Source organism: Aythya ferina (assembly GCF_964211825.1).
Source record: "Aythya ferina genome assembly, chromosome: 18".
Taxonomy (NCBI): Eukaryota; Metazoa; Chordata; class Aves; order Anseriformes; family Anatidae; genus Aythya; species Aythya ferina.
Genome location: NC_140317.1, coordinates 6,386,173 through 6,409,633, shown reverse-complemented (window position 1 = coordinate 6,409,633; position 23,461 = coordinate 6,386,173). Strand labels below are relative to the sequence as shown.

Below are 23,461 nucleotides of genomic sequence, written 5' to 3'. Positions count from 1 at the left end.
CTTGTATAACGTAGTTTAATCTAGGTATAGGTATAAGCCAGTATATAGTTAGCATTTGTAATAATACAAATAAATTTGCCTAATTAGATCAAAAAGTTGATTCTTGGATGAACTCAATTTTTGCATGGAAGTGGATATTCAAAATATTGAAAATAAAATTTCTAATATGGAGAGTTTCTTTTACTTTCTGAGTCTGAATGGATGTAAAATAGGCCAGCAGGGATTTCATCGATGTGTTTTAAAATTTGTGAAAGAAGCAACAGTGAAAAACCTTTCACTTGAATTTAAAAGAAAATATTCAGTGAAGTGAATATAAAAGAGCTCTGTGAGACATGGAGGAAATGGGAACCGGTGTGCACTGCTTCTGATGCCACACCTTACACCGGGGAACCAGAGGAAGCCATTTGTACTCGAAATAAACCCGCTTCTGGTTGGATGAAAGAAGCTGGTTAAATGAGCCGTGCTGTACAGGAGCCATACCGAAGGCTCAGGATGTGTTGCTGTGTGTGGGTGATATTTATCTTGCAGCTATGTAAGGCAAGAATGCTAGTCACGAGTCAGAGTCCCATTGAGAAAGGAATAGTATCACTAAAGAGGGAAAAGGTTGGATTTTTTTGGCTGAGGATCCAGGAATAAGTTTGATCGCATGGTGACAATTTCAAGATCTGTCTGTAAAACATACCTCTTAAGATGAGAGGACATACCTCTCATCATACCTCTAAACATGCCTCTAAAAGCAGTCTTGAGTGATCTTGGTTCTAGAAAATGAAAAGAAAGCAGGAAGTCTTTGTGCTGTGCAAAACATTTCACTGTTATGGTAGGGTAGAGGGAAGTGCGAACATTTCACTTCTTACAAAGTGCTAGCTTTGTCAGGCATTTATAGTTATTTTCCTCACTTCTTACAAAGTGCTAGCTTTGTTAGGCATTTATTTTCCTGCTGTGTTGCAAGCTCAAAATGCAGCTGTTCACAATAATATGCATTTATACTGTTAAGTATATTTTCCTGCAAAGTCATTATAATTGAAGAATGTGGATAAATGATGTCTTACAGTACTGTCTCCTGCAGGAGGGAGATGCTGGCTTTTATGTGCCCTGCATATAGGTTTGGTATGGCCATGGAAGTCTTATGAAAGGCCACCAGGAGCACCAACTGTGGCTGTTTGGTTCCTTTGCTTTTAAGAAAGGAATTGTCATTTGTTTTCTTTGAAGAAGGATTTATTTTTTTCATGTGCTTGTGAAAATACAGGTTTTAAAAATAATTAGAAAGCCTTGTGGAAATAAAAATGTGTATGTGTATAGAGAGCATATTTAGGTAATTTTAAGAAAAAGTGAACTTAAAGTTACTACTATGGAGAACATTTTACCTGAGTTTTAAGCATATTAATCCCTCTCTTCCTCTGTGTTCCTCTAATTCCATATATGATTCAAGCATAGGACTGCTACATATGTATAATGATATCATTATCTAGATGAGGATACTATCCTGTATGTAAAGGAGAAGAAATTAGAATGAAATCTTAACTTCATCTTTATAGTAACTTCATCAGAGGTGTTTCATTCATCTATAATATCTGCTTTCCAACGCTCAAACTAGAAAAGAGTAAGAAAAACCAAAGATATGGTGTGTGTGTGTGTAAGTGTGATGTACTACTAAAGAAACAGAGAAAAGATTTTTGGTTTTAAAGTTTTGTTTCTAAATCACATTTTGAATTGTCTTCATATTTTCCATCAACCAAGTTTTCTTTCTCACATTAATTCTCAGCACTGGTTTTACAGTTCTGTCTTTAGGGTTTGATGATGTTGGATTTGTTTCACTTGCTTCTAACTTTGGTGATTACAGAATGGAGGTTTTCAGATTTATAATCTTAACTCTTAAGATTCTTTATTCTTAATTTTCAGATTATGATTTTAATTCTTGGATTTCCTGTTTTCTGAATGCCTGTTTTGTGATCTTGTTTTGCTGCCATGTGGGTGCAGAGCAGTTCACACAGTGTTCATTTCATTTTGCCTTAGATTGTTGGTTGCCAAGTCAGAAGAGAGCCACCTATGTCTACTGAACGGTACACTCGTTGGATCAATAATCTGACTGAAGAACAGCTTCTTACACAGGTATTCTTATTTCAGCTGTGACTGAAATTATGGCAGAAAAATACAGCGAGAGGTTTATTTCGTTATTTATTTTTTGTTGTTCATTAGCAACGCTTGATAGTTTACCAAGATAATCAGTTTTTTATAATTTAAATGCTAGACTTTTAAGTAAGAGAAATGTTTCTGGTACATATGATCACTATGTAATGATGACTTCACACTAAGTGAGATTGAAGCTTTCAATTTGAGGTTCAGAGTGAGCCTCACTTTTCTCACTGCTGTCTGTGGTTAAACATATATATTCATGTTCTAATAATTAGTTTAGGGTGTTCATTTTAAAATATATTTAAATACAAAAATTAAAAAAATTATATCTTTCTTTATAAGAATTTTTTTTTCTCCGTGGGGTTTAGGTACTGACTACTTCTTTATCATTTTAAGTGTTTCTAGAGATCATTTCAAAATAGCGGTTCTTCAGGCATTAAACATAGTGCTCATTGTACATGCTTCTAAGTAAGATGCATCTTGTACGACCGAAGATGACAGTTTTGGCATAAAGAAAGGTTGTTTCGTTAGGCAGGCAGCCAATGCTGAACTAAAAGAGACTTTGGCAAAAACAAGTTAAACTGAAGAAATCAATCCAGCTTGTGGAGGAATGTGTGTGCTGAGTATTATAAGAAATCTAATGGATGGTTAGAAGAAAACATCCCAGCAGGCATTACGATTCAAGTATTTGGGATTGGGTTATGTGATGCTATGGTAGGAAGACATTTGCTTTTGATTTTCCTGGATTTAAGTGGCTGAAAAGATTAACGTATCCATGTTTGTTAGACTTCATTGTAAACTGTGTTGTGTTCCCCATTACCATAGCCCCCAAAGACATACTCAAAGGCTCTGGTATGGTTGTTGTAACACAAGAAGTAATCTGTAGACCTTGTTTTAACATCAGCAGTTGTATTATGGTTCTCTGTAATTCACCAAATGAAAGTAGTTACAGGAAAACTTACCCAGTGGAATATTTGGAATTGCCTTTGGGCAATTAGAAAAGATTATAGGTTTAAAACCATGAATTTATCTGACAGTGGTATCTGGATACACAGTAATAGCACATCACTATATTGTTGAAGGGAAGACAAAGAAACACTAGAGTATGCAATGTAGAAGCTTGTCCTACACAATTTTATGTGTTTATCTATCTTGAAATGGCCACTGGATGGAGCCTTTAATGAATTAAGCCAGAAATTTAAAAAAAAGTACCCTAATTTTGAGATTACTTAGAGTCCAGTCAGTTGAGGGGTGCAAAATGAAAACTAGTTTTAAGATGGGGTTGCAAGTTGTCTGGAAGAAATTTTCTGGTGTACTGCTTCTGATAGTAAGGTATAAATTCAGTGACCTGGGAATTCCTGTGCAGTCTTATGTGCCTCCAAATATCTCTTGAAGACTTAACCAAACAACATGTGCAATCCATTATTTTTATGTATGATTTAGATTCACACATTTTACAACTAGATAAGGAATTTTGGAAAATATATTGGGACAGAAACTAGAAGGCTGCATAACAGAACATGCTACTTCTTGACAGATTTCTAAACAAGATGAGATTTGTATAATCACTCTGTTTATGTGTTCCTTTTTTGTATTTGAACCTGTTACCTGTTCTCCACCAGATTTAACATAGAGTTCCTCAAAGACTGTAGGTTTCTCAAAATTTTATGGAAGTGCAAAGCTAAATAGATGAAACTCTACTGCAGCAGCTAGAATTCGTATATTAAGCACCACAGAATCCACCTGGACAGAGAATTTAGGTGCTCGGTTATAAGACAAGCTTCAGCTGCAACCCATAATCAACTGTGATGCAAGTCTATATGAAGCTTGGCTTTCCTAATTCTGGTGCTAAAAGAACTGCTTGATTTCCAGAGCAGTACATGTTGGCATGTCTCTTCTCCTGCTGCAGTATCCATTCTTCTGATCAAAAATTCAGGTAGGGATGTAATTATTTTGCTTTTTCTTGACTTAAAGTATAGGTAGGTGGAGAAACTGGGAGTAAAAACTACTTCAGCTATTCTCTAATGATCAGGATATGAAACAACTGTGTAAGGTTAGGCCTGTGAGGGGGTTGCTCCCTTCATCGTGATAAACCATACATTTAATTTTGGGTTTGCTTTTAAAACCTTTTTTCAGGAAATAAGTCCCGAGAAAACTCTCATGATGGGCCTCTGCTGAGGGATTTGTAGAATCCATGGGAGGAGCAGTCCTTCAGGGAATTTGGGAAAATTGGCTTTAATTTACAGCATATTGTCTCCAGCAGTTTCCTGTAGTGAAAGAATGTTCAGCTTTTTTTAGCCGTGTCTGTACTCAGTGCCCAGCTTTTTTTTTGCAGTTACTTCTGTTGCATTTCTGTATCATGTACGTGGAAATTATTTGTGCTGTAAATTAGGAAACAGTGACCATTAAGAAAAAAAAGCAGCTGTCAAGATCATGTAATCCCCTATCATAATATTTATGTTATTAATAATATCATGTAGCATTTGATTGCTTTACTAGGCAGTGACTGAAGTCCAGTTTGAAAGAGGTGGGTGGCAACAGATGTTTTGTTAGGTGGTTGAATGGCTTCATATGCTGTGGTGCTGGCTGCTGGTTTTATATTGCTTGAGTCAATACCAGATTTTTGGATCGAATGTCTATACCCTGTCCTCATGCTGAGATCATTCAATGCAAAATGCTTCTAGCATTTTAACTTTTCTCTTCCCTTAGCCATGGCCTCTTGATGCTTACTCATCCATTAAATGTTTCTCTAAACAATTATACTGTAACATTCCAAAGATACTTTATGGTATGCGTGAAATTTCAGAATATATACCCCAGAGAGTGTGGGGGCGAATAAAAGAGTACAAAGAGAACACACTAATGTGAAGGCTACTTTTTAAAAGATTAATATTTGCTTTTTAAGGCTATCTTCTGCATGAATTATGAGCAATTAAAGCATACTTTTGCACATATATTAATATAAGCCTTAAAATACACAGATACATATATTGATTGACTTGGTATTTTTCTGGTTTTCTGGCCTATAGACCAGAAAGAAATATTTCCTACAGCCCCAGGAAAAAAAAAAAAAAGGTTTAATTGTTTGGTAATTCTTTAGTGATAGGTACAGAAAGAAAATAAGCAAACAAATATAGATAAATGACTGATTGGATGTTGAAGTAAGTGGAAAAAATACAGATTAAATCTAATCCTACAGGATGTTAGAGTCTGAAATGTGCTTGAAGTTTGATCATGCCCTTGTACACTGGAAATTTTACTGTACTGTGTAAGTAAAAACGTCTAAATGGCTTTAACGTTGGATTAATTGCACAAATATTTATACAAGTAGTTTTTAAGGTTTGTTGCTGACTGTAAGTAACATAGCCAAGTTCACATCCATGTCTGTTAAGTCACTATTTAGGTTAGGTTAATCTCACGGGCAGCCTGTGTAGTATTGTGTTCAGCCTGAAGCATAATTCCATCTGACCTGCCTTTTTTTCCTACCCCCCAAAGACAAAAACTCTCTGTTTTCTTATGGTTGTTGTTTACTTAGAAGCAGCCAGTGAGCTTTGTTTGGTATGTGAAGAAACTCTTGCAAATCAGAGTGGGCTCCCTGGCTGATAAGACTGGACTGTCATAATTTAGAAAGGTAACAGACCAAAACGTTGTGATTCTGTATGGCTGTTGTCCACTGTAGCATGTCTGTGTTGCTTCCTGATCCATAGGCACATTGCACATTGTCTTAGAGCTCTTTGTATAGAATAGGTCTGGAAGTTTTCACAGCTGATTTGTAGCTCTTACCAATAATCTCTCTAGGCCACCTGATAGAAGAATAATACATGTATTTAACCTATTAGAGTTCCATAATGATCACTTTTTATGCTATTACAGGTGGTTATTTAGCTAATAGGCTTAAAAGCTGTGCTTCCCAACTTATGAAGTGTTCCTATTTTAGAATTTTAATTAATGTTAAATAAAAGTTCACACTACAAATCAGGATTTACTACACATATACTCAGTTGGGAAATAGATCCAGCTTTTTGGCTGAGCGGATCACGTAGTATGTTCTAAAGGACCATATATCAGGAGCTTTTCCTGAGCACACGGCAGACCTTTTCCATAAATTCCATACACTCAGTATTGCATTGTCTTAGTACATCTCAGCAAGCATCTTCTTACAGTTTTCAAGGAGAGTGGGTGGTCGGGGTGGGTTGTGGCTGGCAGAAAAAACTCGTGCACCTTACTCCCTGTCTGCCTGGAAGACAGAGCTGCTGGGAGTAGGTTGAGTCATTGCAGTCCTTCTCAGGAAGCAGACAGGTGAGTAGGGGTGCTGTGTGCTGCACGGGCAGAAAGCCCAAAGTGATGGGAGGGAGCTGCACTGCCCTGATAAGGTTCTGCAGCCAAATGGAAGCTGGTACTAACCAGAACAACTCTCTTGGTCTGCTGCACAGTCCCAAAGAGGTAGACAAAGCTGGTCAGAGCAGATTGCAAGCAGGATGCATTTTCCAGACGGGCCACAGATTGAATGTTTCTGGCTTGGAGCATCCATTTTCTTCACCTGCAGACCAGAAAATTCTGACTTTGTAAGTGCTGGGCTTAGTTGTCAGTATGTCAGAACTGAAATACCAATTGAGATTGCAGTCTGAAAGTCGGTGTATGCAATGCTTCTTGTCCACTGACATTGGTAAAGGCTGGAGGCGGGCAGAGAGTAAGACTTTCCTACTCTGAAGAATGAATAAAACATGAAAAGAATGATTGATTTCGCCACCCCCCTTTGCATTTGTATAGCTCATTTGTATTTGTTGTCTTTTGATCAAAAGACACTCAACGCTTTCTTGGGCACTTTTTTTTTTGGTCACAGTTTCCTCTTCCTTCATCTGTTTTATCTAAAAATAGCAAAGTCCCTGATGTTTTTCTACTGAGTGATAAAACCTAAATTACAAACTGGTTAAATACAGTAGACTGCATTAGTTTCTATGGGATTAAGCATATACCATATAAGAAAAAAAAAAAAGCTGCTTCCTTTTGTGGTTGATCCTTTTTCCCCTCCAAAGGAGAACAAAACAAAGTTGCACAAGCTAGTCAATGTTTATATTTGTGTTAGAAAATGCATGTCAAAGGGGCTCATGAAGTTTTAGAAAGTTTAATGAGAAGTGGCTTACCCACATCTGTGAACTCAAAGCACAATTAGAACTTCCCAGTGTGGCTTTATGTAAAGGCATCTCAGGGTCAAATATTTCTGAACTTTCAGAAACAGGTTTGCAGTAGTTCAAAACTATACAGATTTTGCATTGTATTAGCAATTTTGCATGAGTTTAAAGGCATACTGCAGAGGATAGTGTTAAAATAGTTGTATTTTTCTTCTCATGTTTTGTTTGATGATTTGCATGCATGATTGTGGTTTATAATATATGGCAATACATGAATGCAATAGAGGCATTATAATATAAAAGTAACTTGCAGTACAGTCCTAGAGCATGGTGGATACTTGAATGACAAAAAAAGCATGACTTGCCTTTGGATGTTCAGGTTAACAAGGTAAAAAAAGAGTTGATTTGAACTATAATTAGTACCCAGTGATGATCTTGCCCTGTATTTTAATTATACCAATATGTAATGTGGCATGTTTGCATCCTAAAAAACAGTTTTTATAAAATGCTTGATGGACATGTAACGGCAAATGTAAAGGAAAACTGTCAAGGATTAACTTTTTGGGAATGTATAATTTCTTTTCAAAGCTATAATTGACATCCATGTCTCCTCAGTGCTTCTGAAAATTAATTTGATAAATACTGCAATGAGTTAAAATAAAATTAAGGCTTGTTTATTAATGTAGGTCTGCACTTAGGGATGTGGATGAAACCGACTAATAGCTACCAGCTTCTGAATGCTATATTTATTCTTGTTTGATCTTCCATATTTATCCTGTCGATATGTTAGATTACAAATAAATAGTCTTTAAGCTTCACTTTGGGCTTTTATGTCATTGCCTTTTGTAGTTTAAGGGATCTTTACTTTTGTCTAACAGATGAGGGACAAAAAACAGTTGTTTTAAAATGATATTTAAAAGTTTGAAATGACTAATCTTTTTTTTTTTAATTTCAAAACGAAAGTCTACTCCCAATACAAAAGTTTCCAACTAATTTAGTGTTGTTTATTTTTCAATTAGTTCTCCATATGTGAGAACACAGAGCAGATACACCCTTAACTTCCTGTGATTTTGGTTCTTTGAGTTGGAAAATCAAAGTGCTGATTCCACAAAAATGGAAACATTTTTAGTATGGCTTTTAGAGTAATAAAAATAATTGATTCCAAGCATATATTTTTATTGTAATGCAGCTCCCTCTTATAGCCTTATATATATAGGAAAAAAAATATTTATTTCTTCTCTTGCAAGCAGGCACTGAATGGTTTCTCACCTTTCAAAACCTGTGACAGAGCACAAGTTAAGAACACTTTACTTATTATTAGAAAATAACATGCTGTTTTTGGTCTCAGCTTTCAGTGCTAAAAGTATTGGGCAGGATTTTCAGCAGAGCTTGGTAATATTTGGAGTAACTGGAGTGGGTGGGGGTGTGAAAGCATCACTTCCCGTGTTGGATGGTAGATCAAATGGCTGGTTTGACCTATCACAGTCAAGATTCTGTTTCTTAATACTAATTATACTGGCTTTGCTCTGCCATGTTTAACATTTGTCTCAACAGCAATTCTTGCTTTTTTTTTTTTTTTTCCTAATAAAGGAAGTTGAATTTAAAAAGAAATATAACAATATAACGCAACATATCCTTTTCCATTAATGATATATGTTGCACTTATGTTTGGGGTTTTATCTTCCTGTGTCACTAAGAAAGCATATTTTCTTCTAGTCTAACAGTTTTCGAGTATAAGGATCCAGATTTAATGATCTTTTCAATTTTTGTACTTTTTTTTTTTTGTTAGCACAAGCATGACCCTTGACTGGGACAAGGGATTTTTATTTTGTTTGTACAGCCTTGGCCAAATGGGCTGTGATTAGAAGTTCTTGAGGTTGAAGTTATTCAAATAAAAAAAATAATAGGCAGCTTTTCAGGGTGTTAGCTTAGATCAGCCATAACCGAACAATATGTCCTTTGTCATACAGAATAGATACTCATCTATTCATTTGTGCCAATTACATGATCTTAGGGATGATTAGCATATATCTAGTTCCTCAAGACGTAGGGGAGTTGTGTATGCAGCTCACATTTTGAGAACTAGAATGATCACATGTAAAGGAGGTGGAGCAGGCATGTGCTTTGTGGTTAGCAGAAGGATAGTCAAGCACTGGCCCGAACGGAAATCTGAGCGGTTGCAGTGCATGGGGTGTATAACAAGGAAGGAAACGGTCTTGCATCTGGCTTCTAGTGTAACTGTTGGTCCTTTGCCACCTCTCTGGATGTGTTGGTTTCTATGATGTGGGTGGATTTAACCTTTTGCATCACTTGCAATGACTCTTCTTACAGCACAGAAAGAGGCAGTAGAGGAAAAACGTATGCCTGGCAGCTTTATACCTTTCACGTTAAAAGCATCACACCTTAATGAAATTAGGAAATCCAATGCTGTTGCTAAATAAGCTGTGATGTCGTAGTAATGCAAATTATAGTGATTTTCAGAGCTACCAAATTAGAAAAAGCAAAATGTTGCCAGACTTTTTTAATTAGATGAATTTGAAGAATTTTTTCCAATATTGTCCATGCCTTTATGCTCTTGAGCCTATTGCTGAATTCTTTCAGAATACGCATTATATGTATCTGCCAACACAAAGGATAGGTGTTCAGAAAGTTTGTACAATAAAAGGAATTATTATTTTCAGGGGTATAATTTCTTAACATGCCAGGAGGACTATATTTATTTGGGGTAATTCTTTGCATACGTGTACTCCAATAATGTCAGAATGAAATAAATGTAGTGATGAACATATACATCTCAGGATTATGATAATTTTACACATGGTTGGAGTCAAATTAAGACAAGCCCTTGCTGTTTAAATAACGATGATGGAAATTTTACTTAAAGCATTTTTTTTAATTGTTATAATTTCGGAGAGTTTATTCTACCACTAAGGACAAAGTAAGTGTGCTGTCTACGCATTTAGCTTCTTAAACTTGTTAGCTTGTAGAGATTTTAATGTTAGATCTATCTAACTAGGGATTTGATACCAGAATATACTACTAAAAGCTCTTAGGTGGGTTCACTTATATAAAAGCAATTTGCATCAGAATAGCTCATAATTACATCTTGATTGCCTAGGACCTGTGTGAAATAGTACCCATATACAAATGCAACCCAGTCTCTAGTAGAGAGTTGCACTGATACAATTATACTAAAATAAGTACAAGAAGTCACTGTAGCATAGCTATTTGTTATGTGAATGTATTTCTGCCTCATGTAGCCTGTTGGATTGATGCTATAGTGCAAGAGCTTTAAATTGTTGTTTTAATGTATTTTTTTTTTAATCTCCATATCTAGTTCGTATCTTACTGTGTAATTATATAAGACAAAATAGTGATTTTGGGGAATTTAAGTCCTAAACAGAGCAGAGTGACTCTTAATGTGGATACCCTTATTTAACACTGCAACGTGTTACTAAAGCTCCTTCTGCAGCCACTTTGTGCAAACAGCCTTCTGTACTAGATTTGCATGGTGTGCCTCTTTTCCTTTTTTTTATCTTATCTCATGTTCATGTTCTTTATTTTCTCCCTCTGTCATTCCCTGTCCTTCTTAAGCACCTCGTGTAACAAAACTGTAAAATTTCTAGGGCAAAAGCCATCTCCTTGTTCTATGTTAAAAGTTGGCAGAATAGTGTCTGAATTAGTGCTGTTATCATGTAATAGCAGTACCCGTTATTGTTCTGCCTTCATGAAGGTGAGCAGTGGGGAATATCTTATTTAATTTAAAAGCTGAATTTTTAAAGGCCTTAATTGAAATTTACATACATTCCAGACTTTCATTTGCCACAAACAGCTGAGTTTCTGTAATTCTGGGAGACTTCTGGGCTGTTTGACCAGGTCTCATCCTCTGTTTTGTTTTGTATGTTCTGAAGCGATTCACTGTTTTCCACTGCAGGCTTTTGTAATTGGTTGTTATGGCTGTGACAGCATTCAGCAGCTTCCACTCTCCCACTTCATTCTCAGTTTCAGCTCTTCCCTCAAAGGATTTTGTCTTTCTCGGATGCTGTACAAAAGAGTTACAAGTTCACTATGTGCTTGATTACCCATTCATTTTCCAAGAAGCAAATAACTTTATCATTTATTTATTATGAATTACAAATATAACCACCCATGCAAGAAAGTTGCAGATTTAATAACCTTATTTATATTCAGGAGAAAATAGTACAGTATCCATGAATCACTCTGTTTATTGAGTTTCCATAGGTATGTCAGAGTCTCAGGGAAAAAAAGGTGAATTGGTCGTCGAGTTGGTAACTGCATTTAAACAGAATTTAATGCTTCTGAGAGAAACCAGACTCTACAAGTCTTCCCGTGTAGTGGACAGATCCATGCTGAGCAGTGCTAAACTAACATGTGCTCGTACACGTTGACACACTTCATTTAGCGTGCTGCCAGGCCAGAAAGGCAATACTGAACCCAAGCTAACAAGAAATGATCTTACTGTCACAGCACTTACGTCCTGGAAGTTGCAGGGAGATTCTCAGCCCTATTATAATAGCGAACAAGAAAGGGTGGTAAAGAATTCATTAGAGTGGACCTGAATACAGTGTATGCTTCAAGCAAGACTCTACAAGGACCATGTTTAGCTTTATGCTTCTCATCTTTCTTTTCTTTCTGTGTGTTTCCTGTGTATTTAAAATAAAGGAGAAGGGATTTCTATTTTGTTTTGTCCCATACGCAGCCAATAGTCTACCTATGTTGTGCATAGGAGTCAGTCAAGAAAGCACATCTCACTATTATCTTCTTTTTTACCTGGGCCTTTTCCATGCCTTTCCTAATGGCACTTTTCTTAAATAAATAAATAAAAATCTGTGATTATGGAAGGAAAACAGAATAGAAACAGTTAGATGCAAACACTCGATGTTCTTAGAACCCCCGATGGCTTGCTTGAAAGAGGAGGAAAATTAAGTTCTCAAGTGACAGTGCTGTTAAGCTGTTCTCAAATATTTCAACTAAAACTCAAATTGTGTTGAACATCCTCACTGATACATCTAAATCCTCAATTCTACAGCAGTGACACATAGAGTTTGTTGTACTTGGCACGAATTGATCAGGTAGACAGAGAAATCACAGCTGCTTCTCCTGGAGGCAGCAATTGTGGAGCCCACTGCAGTGGGCTTCTGCTCCACTTCGTGCAGTATTTAACCATGATATATGATCTCAACTGCCAACGTTTATCTGGCCACATGAATTTAAAAGCCGGCAGCCAGCAATGTTAGCATTCCCTACCTACTCTGAGTCGCGTTTCAATGGCATCTTTCAGAAGAATGTAACTCTTAACCTGCGAACAGAACAGGCTCTCTCTTCATCTCAGTGTCCGATTACACATATGTTTAAAAAAACCCAACAACAACAACAACAAAACCTTTGGAGTCAGTAGGAGAGCAATTTTTTGTGTGTCATAAAATTATTCATAGATCTGCAGAGCAGATGTTGACGATTACAAAGAGAACAGAGGCCGGTCTGTGGTCAGCCAGCAAGCTCCATTTCACGTGGGTAGATCAAGGCTCAAGACAGCAACTATTTCCTGTCAGCATGCTGGGCGTCAGCGATAGCAGTTTTTGTGGGCTCTAGCCCAGTTACATTATACAAAGTCACTTTTGTGAGGCCTTGCTTCGGCCTCTCTGCTGAAAGAATAATGGCAGTAGAGGGCTCAGCATTCGGTTTTGTGAGGTCTATTGATATAAAATTGCAAGTTGAAAACTTGTTATGGATTTTATGGTTTTCTGTGGGATGCTTGCCTCGTTCTCTCAGAAAGTGCAGAACAGCTGACCCTTTCTTTTACTGCAGTAATCACCAGTGGCATGTTTCACATCTTAATTGTTTGAGCTTGAACCATAGTTAAAGCACAGCCTCCCAAAATTTTAATGTATTATTATTGATTAACTTAAGTGGTAGCTAGTTCCTGCAGATGAATAGTGATGAATTAATATCATTTTGCTTTCAGGGCAATTTTCTTTAAAATTGTTGGGGCTGCAGGTGGCCCAGGGCACCTCCTCTGCTGATGGCACTGTTTGGCATGCTAATATAAACAGGAATTTCCCAGTAATTAAAAGAAATTTAACTGTAGCTCATTTTGTCTCAAACAGAATGGGTTTGCTGAAGTAACGATAATGCAGATGCTATGTCCAATGAATTCTCATTTTCCTCTTTGTTGGTAGAGCTGTATAAATAAGCATGTGTCAATGGGGAAAAATTAATTAATTCTTCTGCAAATAAACCATTTTGATCTTCAGGTTTAACAAGTACAGGGAGAGATGGAGGAAGCACCCCTTACCCTTTTGGGTAGAGGGAAGAGGGCAATGAGCTTAGGGAAGGAAGGAGATAACCTTGTAGATGTGGTGGTTATTCAGGCTCAGAAAGACAACTGGAAATGGAAACAATTTTCTGGTGTCCTGTCATATTTAAAATTCACTCTTTTGTGGCTTTTATAATAAAGCCTTTGCCAGGAAATGTGGGAATGTTGATGTCAAGTTCTAATAATCGGGTCTGTCACCTTGCCATTTTTGCAGTAGAGGATGCTTCTGGATACAAATAGAACATCAACAACTAACAAAAACAACACAGAAATACTTTTTAAATAGCTGAAACAAAATCTATAGTAAATACAGTTTGTTATTCAGAAACATTCTGGATAACAATAAGAAATTATCTATTTTCTGTCCTACAGAGCACAGCACATTTTTCCATGTTTAGCAAGAAGAGCACCTCTGATAAGGATCTACCATGTTCTATGTGACTCAAATCCTGGGTTGCTTGGGCTTTTTCCATCAACTATGCAACACGAGTAATTTTAGAATGAAGAGGAAGGAAGAAATTACATGCCTCAGTAGCAAGCATGTTTTCTCTAATACTTCAGTTTCAAGTTCTGTATTGCAGGTAGGTGAAGTCCCAAGACTCCTTTTTATAGCAGGATTCCAGGTGCAAGCAGCTATACGTAGCGTGCAAGTCAACATTCTTTGAAGGAAAATGATAGTATAGCCTGAGTCTGAATGGCAAACTGCTGTTGTTATAGGGCTTGTTGAGAATAAGCAATGCTGAAACATAAAAATCTGCAGGCTGACAGAGGCAGGTACACCTGCTGCGTGAATGGAAGCACCGTGCAGCCACATGGCTGCAGCTGGACCACACACCAGTGCTGGAGGAGCTCATCAGTGCTGGGGGCGCTTGTTTGTCCACGTGGGACAGGGCAGTGCCATTCCTGGCCCTCTGAAGGCAGAATGCAGAATACAGAAGTATTAGGAGTGAGTTTCCCATAACTCCACTGTATAAACACAAATCTATACCAGTCTACATATTTAGAATTTGTCATGCTGAGGTATTCACCTGCAAATTAACTGTGCGTTGTTTCATATGGATAAGATACAGATCGCCAAATGTTAGGTCAAATTGCGTAGTATAATACCAAAAGGTAAGTGCTCTGGTGAGCATGGAAGTGAAGGCAGTATTTAGTTAGAAACTTGTTAAGGACAATAGCTGTTGCTTTTCTCACTATAGTATACGTTATGAGATCACAGTGTCATCTACTTTCTCTAGATTAATTTCTAGACTATGCCATATAGGATATTATATTGACAGGCAATAGTAGCTTGGGGGGAGTATTAATAGGGAAAGTTGAATGAGGTTGTTTTTTGTTTTTCTGGTAAGACCAGGAGAGTTTAAAAATAGAGACCAAGGTCTTTCATTTTAGGCTACTGGTTTTTGTTTTTTGTTTTTTGTTTTTTTAATTGACAGCAATTTTTGGACTTCCACTTAACCCACACATTTGAGTGTCACTGTTAAGCTGGGACGAGCTTTCTTTGAATTACACAGTTTGTGATTTTGGATAGGAAATTATACACCGTTTTTTTTCCTATGTCTCAGAACAGATTACAGTTGGTAAACTAAATGACAGTATTGAATCACATATTTTGTAATAGAGGTGATACAATTAAGGATATTAAAATCCTGGAAGAAGGTGAACATTTAAAAGTTACTTAGCTTTTATTTTTGCCAGCAGCGAAGTTTTAAAATGAAGATTGCCCCAAAATTTTGCTTGTATATAGTGGTGATTGGTTACACTTTCTAGAACTTAAATAGTAGGACTGTCAAGGTACTAGGACTGATGGTTATTGATTTATGTGACTATGTTTGAGGATTGTAGGAAGAGAAAAAAGTTGTATTTGGGGGGTGGTTCTGGTTTTGGGCTGTGTGTGTTTAGTTAGTTGGGGAAGGAAGGTAATATTGACTCAGGGTAGTATATTTGGTCAAGTCCGAAACCTGAAGTTACAGACCAAATGACAAGCTAAATAGTTATTTTGTGGAAGGCAGACTGATATTCAGGCTTTGTGACAGTGGGACTTGTTCGTAGAACTTCTGATAAACAGCCTGAAGTTCCGTCTTTTCTCAGTTTTCACCTTTTGAGAGAGCTTTCTAAACACAAATAATAAATTTTAGAGGGAAATTATTATTATTTCTAAAACTGCTGCATATTTCTGCTACTGATTCACATATTCTGAATGTGTTTGAATTTCCATTCATTATTTGCTTGAGATATTTAGTTAATTTTTTACTGGTGACTTGAAGGGTGATTGTAGAAATGTTACCTGTCACCAACAGCAGCAAACAGAATGGTTCTTAGTTTGTTTACTGTCTGATTGTAGAGATAATAAAAATAAGTTTTTGACTTTTGTAACTTTTGTCAAACCTCTTCTTAAGACAAAAAAGACGTTTATACATTGCCTATGTGAAAACTCAAGGTTTGCTTCACTAACTATGAGTTATTGTGTGTGAACAATTGGGAAACAAAAGTAGGTTGTCTGCCTTACTCAGGATCATTTTCCATAATTGTCCTCTAGAATGTATTTTCATTGTGTCTGTCTGAATTCGAGGTATTTTCATTAAGGAGTTACGCCACTTGTCCCCTAATAATCATCTGAGAAAATAAGAATGTTAACAAGATAGTGTTAGAGGTATGTAGTTCTTTGAGAAACAGAGCAATGTAATTTTATCAGAATCTGAGTTTTATGAGTTGTACAGGCAAGTCTGAAAATGAAGAATATGCAGTCATTATTGTAGCTTTCCTCTGAAAGGCATGAACTACTTCAGTAATGTTAGTGCAGACCTTTGTGGCAGGAGGAGGGTGAGGGAATCATTCTAACAATGCTGAAAAAATGCTTCCACTTCTGCTAAAAGCAAGGATGCTGTGCCTTAGCCATAATCATGAATAAGCCATGGAATTGCCTTATGTGCTATGATGGGCCAATGTGTATGTCTACTATACAGAATTAAACACTTTTATTTTAGAGCTATCGATTGTCAGGGAAGTACAAATGAGGAGAGATCTGTGTTGCATACATACGTGTCCACAGTCTTTGTGTGCAAATCTTATGCCAGGTCAGTATAGTGTTTTTACATACATATGCAAATAGACAACATGATTTTATGTATTTATATATATATATATACACAAATATAAAACATGATTTCATACATTTTGACTAGAAGCTTACTTTCATTCATTTTGTTTCCTTTTTATTCATTCTTGTTCATTCATTTTATTAACAAACATGTATGCTAAACGCAGCATTATAATGTTTTTGAGCACTCTTGCAGGCCTAGCACATTAATTTCAAATACGTCCTGATAGCTATGCTTGTAGCATTGTGAAAACCTGATTATTTTTTTTAACTTTAGAAAATTGGTAAATGTCACTTTTAAGCCTTACTTTTGTAATTTATCTCAAGCACTGCTACTTGCACTTTGCCCTTGTTCTTTCTGCTTATGCAGGTTTGAAGCTTCTGAATCTGATCTTTTTACTGGAGACACGTAAATTTTAATGGAAATTTGTATGTACGTGTCTGCTAGGAAAAGATGGAGAGAATGTGCCTGTGAAAGATGAAGGACTGCCAAATAAGCCTACCAAACTGAGAACTGGAAAAAATGTGATTTTCCAAGTAAACTAGAGGTTTATCAATGAGGAAGAAAGCAAGCTAGCTTGAGTATTTTGCACAGCTGTTTCAGCTGAGATATTTTTTCATGTGATACTACATAATAATTTGATGCCAAAAGTAATACATAAATGTAGTTTTTATTTTGAATTTGTGGCATACGTAAAATTGGTTTCATATGGTCAAAAGCTTCTGCTTTTCAAAACAAAATAACCAATAGTTTGCATCTTGCATTTGCAAAATACTGCAGCTAAGTTTCCTGAGTCGCCCAGTAAACATGAGACTTCTCTCATCATAAATCAGAAGCACCAACACTTTGCTGCCTTTCCAGTAGCATGTAATGTTTTTAGTTACTAACAATATCCATCATAAAAATCTTTGAATTGAAAGGTTCACAAATTGATTAGTGGTACTAAGTGAAAATGTATTTTCTTAGGCATTGCTAAGCAGAAACAGCTTTTTTTTTTTTTTTTTTTTTTTTTTTTTTTTTTTTTTTACCATGCCTGTAGATCTCTAGTTCTTGATTTTTCACTGTCAGAAACATATGAGGAACACTCAAAACCACGTAGGATCCTTGTGCTCCAGTGGACTGGATGTGAGTGCGCCAGTTCATGTGTTTGGAAATATCAAATGACAAAAAGAGAATGCATTTACTAGGTAGAAGCGCACCAGATGCCAAACAGCTGTGAATCATCTGTGTTCTGTTGTGGAAGAAGTGAGAACCTTTAAGCCTGAACTGAAAAAAAGATTTTGTTTGTTTGCCTTAGCATGAAACTGATTTTTGTAACCCTTTCCCTCTGCTCCTAATTGCATTTGTTTAGCTACTTATCCTTAGGTTAGTAAATAATTCTTTCTGCTGTCAGTCCCTCATTAAGCCCTTCAGATGAGGTCTCTTTACAAGTCAGTAAAAACAAACTGTCAGTTTTATTGTAGGATCCTGTTTTGTCCTTGTTAGTGTCACCTGCCATTAAGTAGCTGACCTTCACACCTACAAACAACTTAAGTAATGTGCATTGCTTTAGCAGGCACTGTGTCGCTGGTGCTCTTAGACCTGTGATGCACAGGGATCTCCTGCCACTGGCCAGTGGCCTTCATTTTCTTGGTATCAAGGCCTCTGCTGCTGCCTCTTTCTCTAAGATTTGCAGTCAGTTTTGTCTGTGGCTTTTCCTCCTCTAGCAGAAGATTTCTTTGTATCCACTGGGTTTGGCCAGTTCACATCTGCGTCAATCATCCTCCCTGCCAGAATGCTGTGCTCCATCAATTAAGGCATAATTTGGAATAGAATTAGACAATAAAATGTCTCCTTTTCCTCAGCTTTTGATTGTTTTCAGTCAGAACAGAAGAGTTTTAAATCTAAATACTTGTACCTTTCTCAGCAGACATGAATGGCTTTCCCTCTCTCCCCCTGACAGCTTTTTTATGCAGTTGCAAGGTCCAGCAATCTTTTTGCCCAACTCAGCGTGTTGTTTCAAATCTAATTCACAAGTGCTCTCCACAGACACACAGAGCCTTCCTAGATGCTTGCTGTGAATCCCTCAGAGCATATCACAATTTAATAGAATGGTTTGCTATGTCCACTGGACAGCAAGACTTCTAGATGCCAGGAATGGGCTAAGAAATGCTGTGCATGAGTTCTTTTCAGAGCATTGTTGGAAAGGAAAGGGTTGAGAAGCTTGCTGGGGACTGTAATTTTGAACCTTGTCTTGAGAGCTATGGGAGGAAAGAATCTGAAGTGAGAGAAGGGAGATCAAGAAAAGTAATTTGTATGAAAGACAGATGAGAAGGCAATATTAACAGTACTGGCTTGTCTGTCTTCGAAACTGAATTGCCAAAAATGGCACGTGATGGTCTAAATTCATTGATCAAAAATGCCCGCTATTATTGGAACAAAATAACAAACTGTGTGACTATTTCTATATTTTCTGTTACCTTCCTGCTCTTGCTTAACAAGGCTGACACTGAAACTGCTGTTGTGTCCTTTGTGAACTGAAGCATGAAGATTCAGTGAGTGTGTTTGGGCATGAGCCTCTTACATGTTTGGATCAAAGGGACGGATATATGAAAGACACACTGACTTACTGTCACTATAGCAGTTCATGGATGAAGGCGGCTTAGAATTCAGTATATGCAACGCTGTTATTAACTTCTTACTGACTTTGCACAGAGGATTTTTTTTCTGAATCTGAACCAAAGCTTTGTGAGTTGTGATGGCATTTTTAATGAATGCAAACATATAAAGATAAATATTCATGGTTTTGCCTACTTCCTAGGCTTTTCTTCCTCGAGGTTACAAATTAGCGTTGTCTTTGTCCTCTTTGCAGGATCAGTCTGACTGATGTCATGAAAGAATTAGTTTTTTTGTTTGTGTTTTAAAACATGCATTTCAATATGTGGTATAATTACACAAGACGCTTAAGATTATTATGCTGCTTAATTTCTTGAACTAGAAGCCAATAGTTTTAGCTTTTATTTGACGTGTTCTTTGCTGACAAGGCAGTGTTAGCAATTCGGTTGTATTTCATATGTTAGACGTTTTAGGAAATGCTGTCTTACTGCTTGCTAATTTAGTCTTAATTTAAACAAGCTGGAGCATCTTTAAGGTAAATATTTGAAAAGAAACATGCTTTCTTGCATCTTTCAGATTCAGTACAGGACTGGCTATAGCGCAGATCTTTTTGTCTATCAAAATCAGAGAAAATGCATAATGCTACACAGATGTAATAGTTCTGTCAGTTAGTTGAGAGACTTTCAGAGAAGACATTCCACAGTTTAAGGTGGTCATGATATTGACAGCAGGTTTCCCTGGTGGTACGCTATAAAATAATCAAAGCATTACTTTTTGACTTGTTTAATGTGGCGAGGTCGTAAAAACCTACCAAAAAGTACAGTATTGTCTAAGCAGACAGAGAAAAACAGAGTCCTTGAGGTTGTGTTGCAAGCAAGTGAATGCTGTATAAATAATAAATTAGTAAGAGTTCAACAAATTCAACATATAGCAGAGAATAGAAAAAAAAATGTTACTTCTGCTAGGAAGGCCAAGTGATGCCGTTAGCTGCTGTTGTTAGGAATTCCTTATATTTGTATCTGCCTGCCTGTGACAAAAACACACCATGCTATATTTTGGAGAAAAAGACATGTTCTGCTACACTCAGTTGGACGCCACACTTACCAGAGCTTTTAGAAGGTTTCTCAATGAAAAATGTACTTAAGCCAATGTTTTTTTTTTTTCTCTTGGGGTAGTGTTCTGCTTTCATTTAAGTCTATGTCTATATTTCCACAGACTCTGGGGCACCTTGATTTTACTTCTAGCCTTCTCATCACAGACGTCATCACATGCTTTGAGAGGTTACAATTACTTCTATTTAAGAAGAAAAAGTTTTTTTAAAAATAATGATTTGTAGAGTCAAGATGCATTCTGTTGATTGCTTGTGGCCTTTAGAGATCCATCCACAGTTCAGGGTATTTCTGGGTCACTGGTTTTTCTGTTTTGGTGGTGGAGGTGTATAGACATATGCTCCAGTGCTTTTACATTGTGTTTCCTTCTGTTTCCTTATAAGCCTTTGAGAGAGAAGCTGAGGGATGTTTGGATAGAAGGCTGGAACTTTTATGTGGCATTGACATAGTTAGGGCACTATAATAATGACTGTTAATAGACAACTCCCTGAAAAGGAAATGAAAACGATGTTTATAAAGCAGCACAATGTGTATTTCCAGAAGAATTGTGTGTGAGAGTGAGAGGCAGAGTGCAAGAAGATGAAGCAACCACAGGCAAATGCTTTTCTCCCTTTTTATAACTGGGCTTTTTTGTCAGCTCTATTATCTGTAAGCAATAATGGCAAAATAAGAACACTTGTATTTTTCTGCCTCTTCCCAGGGGTGGGTTATGGGTGAGTTGCAGTTTGCACTGTGTGTGTTGTGTGCGGCTCTCCAAGTTTGGGGTAAAATCCTTCAGAACAGGTCCCTGGTGGTCTAGTGGTCAGGATTTGGTGCTCTCACCGCCGCGGCCCGGGTTCGATTCCCGGTCAGGGAAGTAGTCATTTTGAGGGGATTGAGTGCACCCTCAGTAAGTATGCAGATGACACCAAGTTTGAGGGAAGTGTTGATCTGCTGGGGGGTAGGAAGGCCCTGGACAGGATGGGTCGATGGGAATAGGCCAGTAGGATGAGGTTCAACAACATGGCTCAGTGCTGGGTCCTGCACTTTGGCCACAACAACCCCATGCAGCATTACAAGCTTGGGGCAGAATGACTGGAAAGCTGTGCAGAGGCCAAGGATCTGGGGGTGTTAATTGATGCTTGCCTGAACATGACCAGGCAGTGTGCCCAGGTGGCTAAGAAGGCCAATGGTGTCCTGGCCTGTATCAGGAGTAGTGTAGCCAGCAGGACCAGGGAGGTGATTGTCCCCCTGTACTCTGCTCTGGTGAGGCCGCACCTTGAGTGCTGTGTTCAGCTTTGGGCCTCTCACTACAAGAAGGACATGGAGGCCCTGGAGCGTGTCCAGAGAAGGGCTTCAAAGCTAGTGAAGAGCCTGGAACACACGTCCTGTGAGGAGTGGCTGAGGGAACTGGGAGTGTTTAGTGTGGAGAAGAGGAGGCTCAGAGGAGGCCTCATTGCTCTTTACAGCTACCTGAAAGGAAGGTGTGGGGAGCTGGGGGTCAGCCTGTTCTCACAGGTAAATGGTGATAGGACTAGAGGGAACGGCCTCAAGTTGCACCAGAAGAGGTTTAGGTTAGAAATTAGGAGACATTTCCTCTCAGAAAGAGTGGTCAGGTGTTGGGACACAGAGGTACTGGATCCCTGGGGGTGTTCAAGGAAAGGTTGGACATGCTGCTTAGGGACATGGTTTAGTGGGTGACATTGGTAGTAGGGTGGTGGTTGGACCAGATGATCTTGGAGGGCTTTTCCAACCTTAATGATTCTATAATTCTATGATTCCAAGTTGTTTTATTTAAGCAGATTTTTTTTTGGTCAGATCAGTTGTCACAGCAGGTTGAGGGGCTTGGAGCATTCCTGCTCTTTCCTGCCTTTTGATTTCATTTTTCTTTAACTTTCTTGTAAAAGATAAGAGGTTGGAGTAACATGTGATCCATTTGTTAACATTTTTTTTTCCAGTTCAGATGCCAAATTTTTGATAGCGTAGAATTCAAATTAAAGTAAACTTAAGTACAGAGAAGTGACTTAAAAATGAGAGAAAATATGACTGAAAGACCTGAGCTTAAATATGTGTGTGTGTGTAAAAGTCAAAATTTTAAGACATAGCCAAATCAGAAAACAAGAAGAGTGAGGAAACAGACACTATGAAGTAATACTGTTGGTCACTGGGAGGGATATTATTGTAGAAGATTAAGACCTAGGATGATATAAAGAAAAAGCAGAACTATGTAAATATGGTAAAAGAAAATCTAAATTTCCAATGAGTTGATAATGTCAGTCAACATAAAATTTTGGGGGATGTTGTAAGAAGCTTTACTGAGAGGAAGTTAGGCATCATCACAAGAAAGCAATATTTCAGTCATACAAATGTGCCTGAAGGAAATGTTCTGTGCTGTGAAAGGTGGCACAAATAATTTATATTGCTCCTGAATAATCTGATATGGCCATCAAATGAAAAATGATAAATGTTTTTTGGTTTAGAGAAGTAGATGTATTGGAGAAGGTGTAAAATCATGTGTGTAAAAGCTGTATTTCATTTTTATGGCTTACAGCTTCCAAAAAGTGACAGGATATCACTATTTGATTGTTGCGAGGTGAACTGTTTCCAGAATGGTATGATTTTACACCTGGTGCTTAAGGGTGTCTGTCATATAATAGTCTTGTGAAGTGTGATATCAGAAACGGCTAAGTATTGCTTAAAAGAAACCTAAACTGAGCCCTATGCCAGGTATTACTGAATGACAGCAGACAACTTGAAACTGAAACTGTTACCACCACAAAATTTAAGTTGAAAAACAACAACAGCAAAAAGCAGACCACCTGTCACTGGGTGATGTTACAAACTGCAGAAATTGATATTGGGAATAGTTAAAAAAAAAAAAAAAAAGCAATAAACAACAACAACAAAAAAAACGCATAGGTCATATACTCTATGTTCAGAAAAGTTAAAATCACAAGTTAAAATCCATGCAGCCACTGTACTGGGTGTATAGATAGAGTGGCAAACCGTAATACAGGAGATGGCTGTGTTTATGTAATCTCTTTCCACCCCATGAAGAGATTATTAAACAAGAAG

At 37.4% G+C, this 23,461-nt stretch overlaps 1 protein-coding gene across 2 annotated transcripts in view; it reads left to right on the top strand.

Annotated features, from left to right (window-relative positions):
• The window catches only part of B3GNTL1 (UDP-GlcNAc:betaGal beta-1,3-N-acetylglucosaminyltransferase like 1), a 124,212-nt gene that overhangs the window by 33,073 nt on the left and 67,678 nt on the right, over nt 1–23,461 (top strand). For both annotated transcript variants that reach the window (XM_084492637.1, XM_084492636.1), the window contains exon 6: nt 2,014–2,109. In XM_084492637.1, coding sequence (XP_084348763.1) covers nt 2,014–2,109 — 96 coding nt within the window. The remainder of the gene's footprint in view (nt 1–2,013; nt 2,110–23,461) is intronic.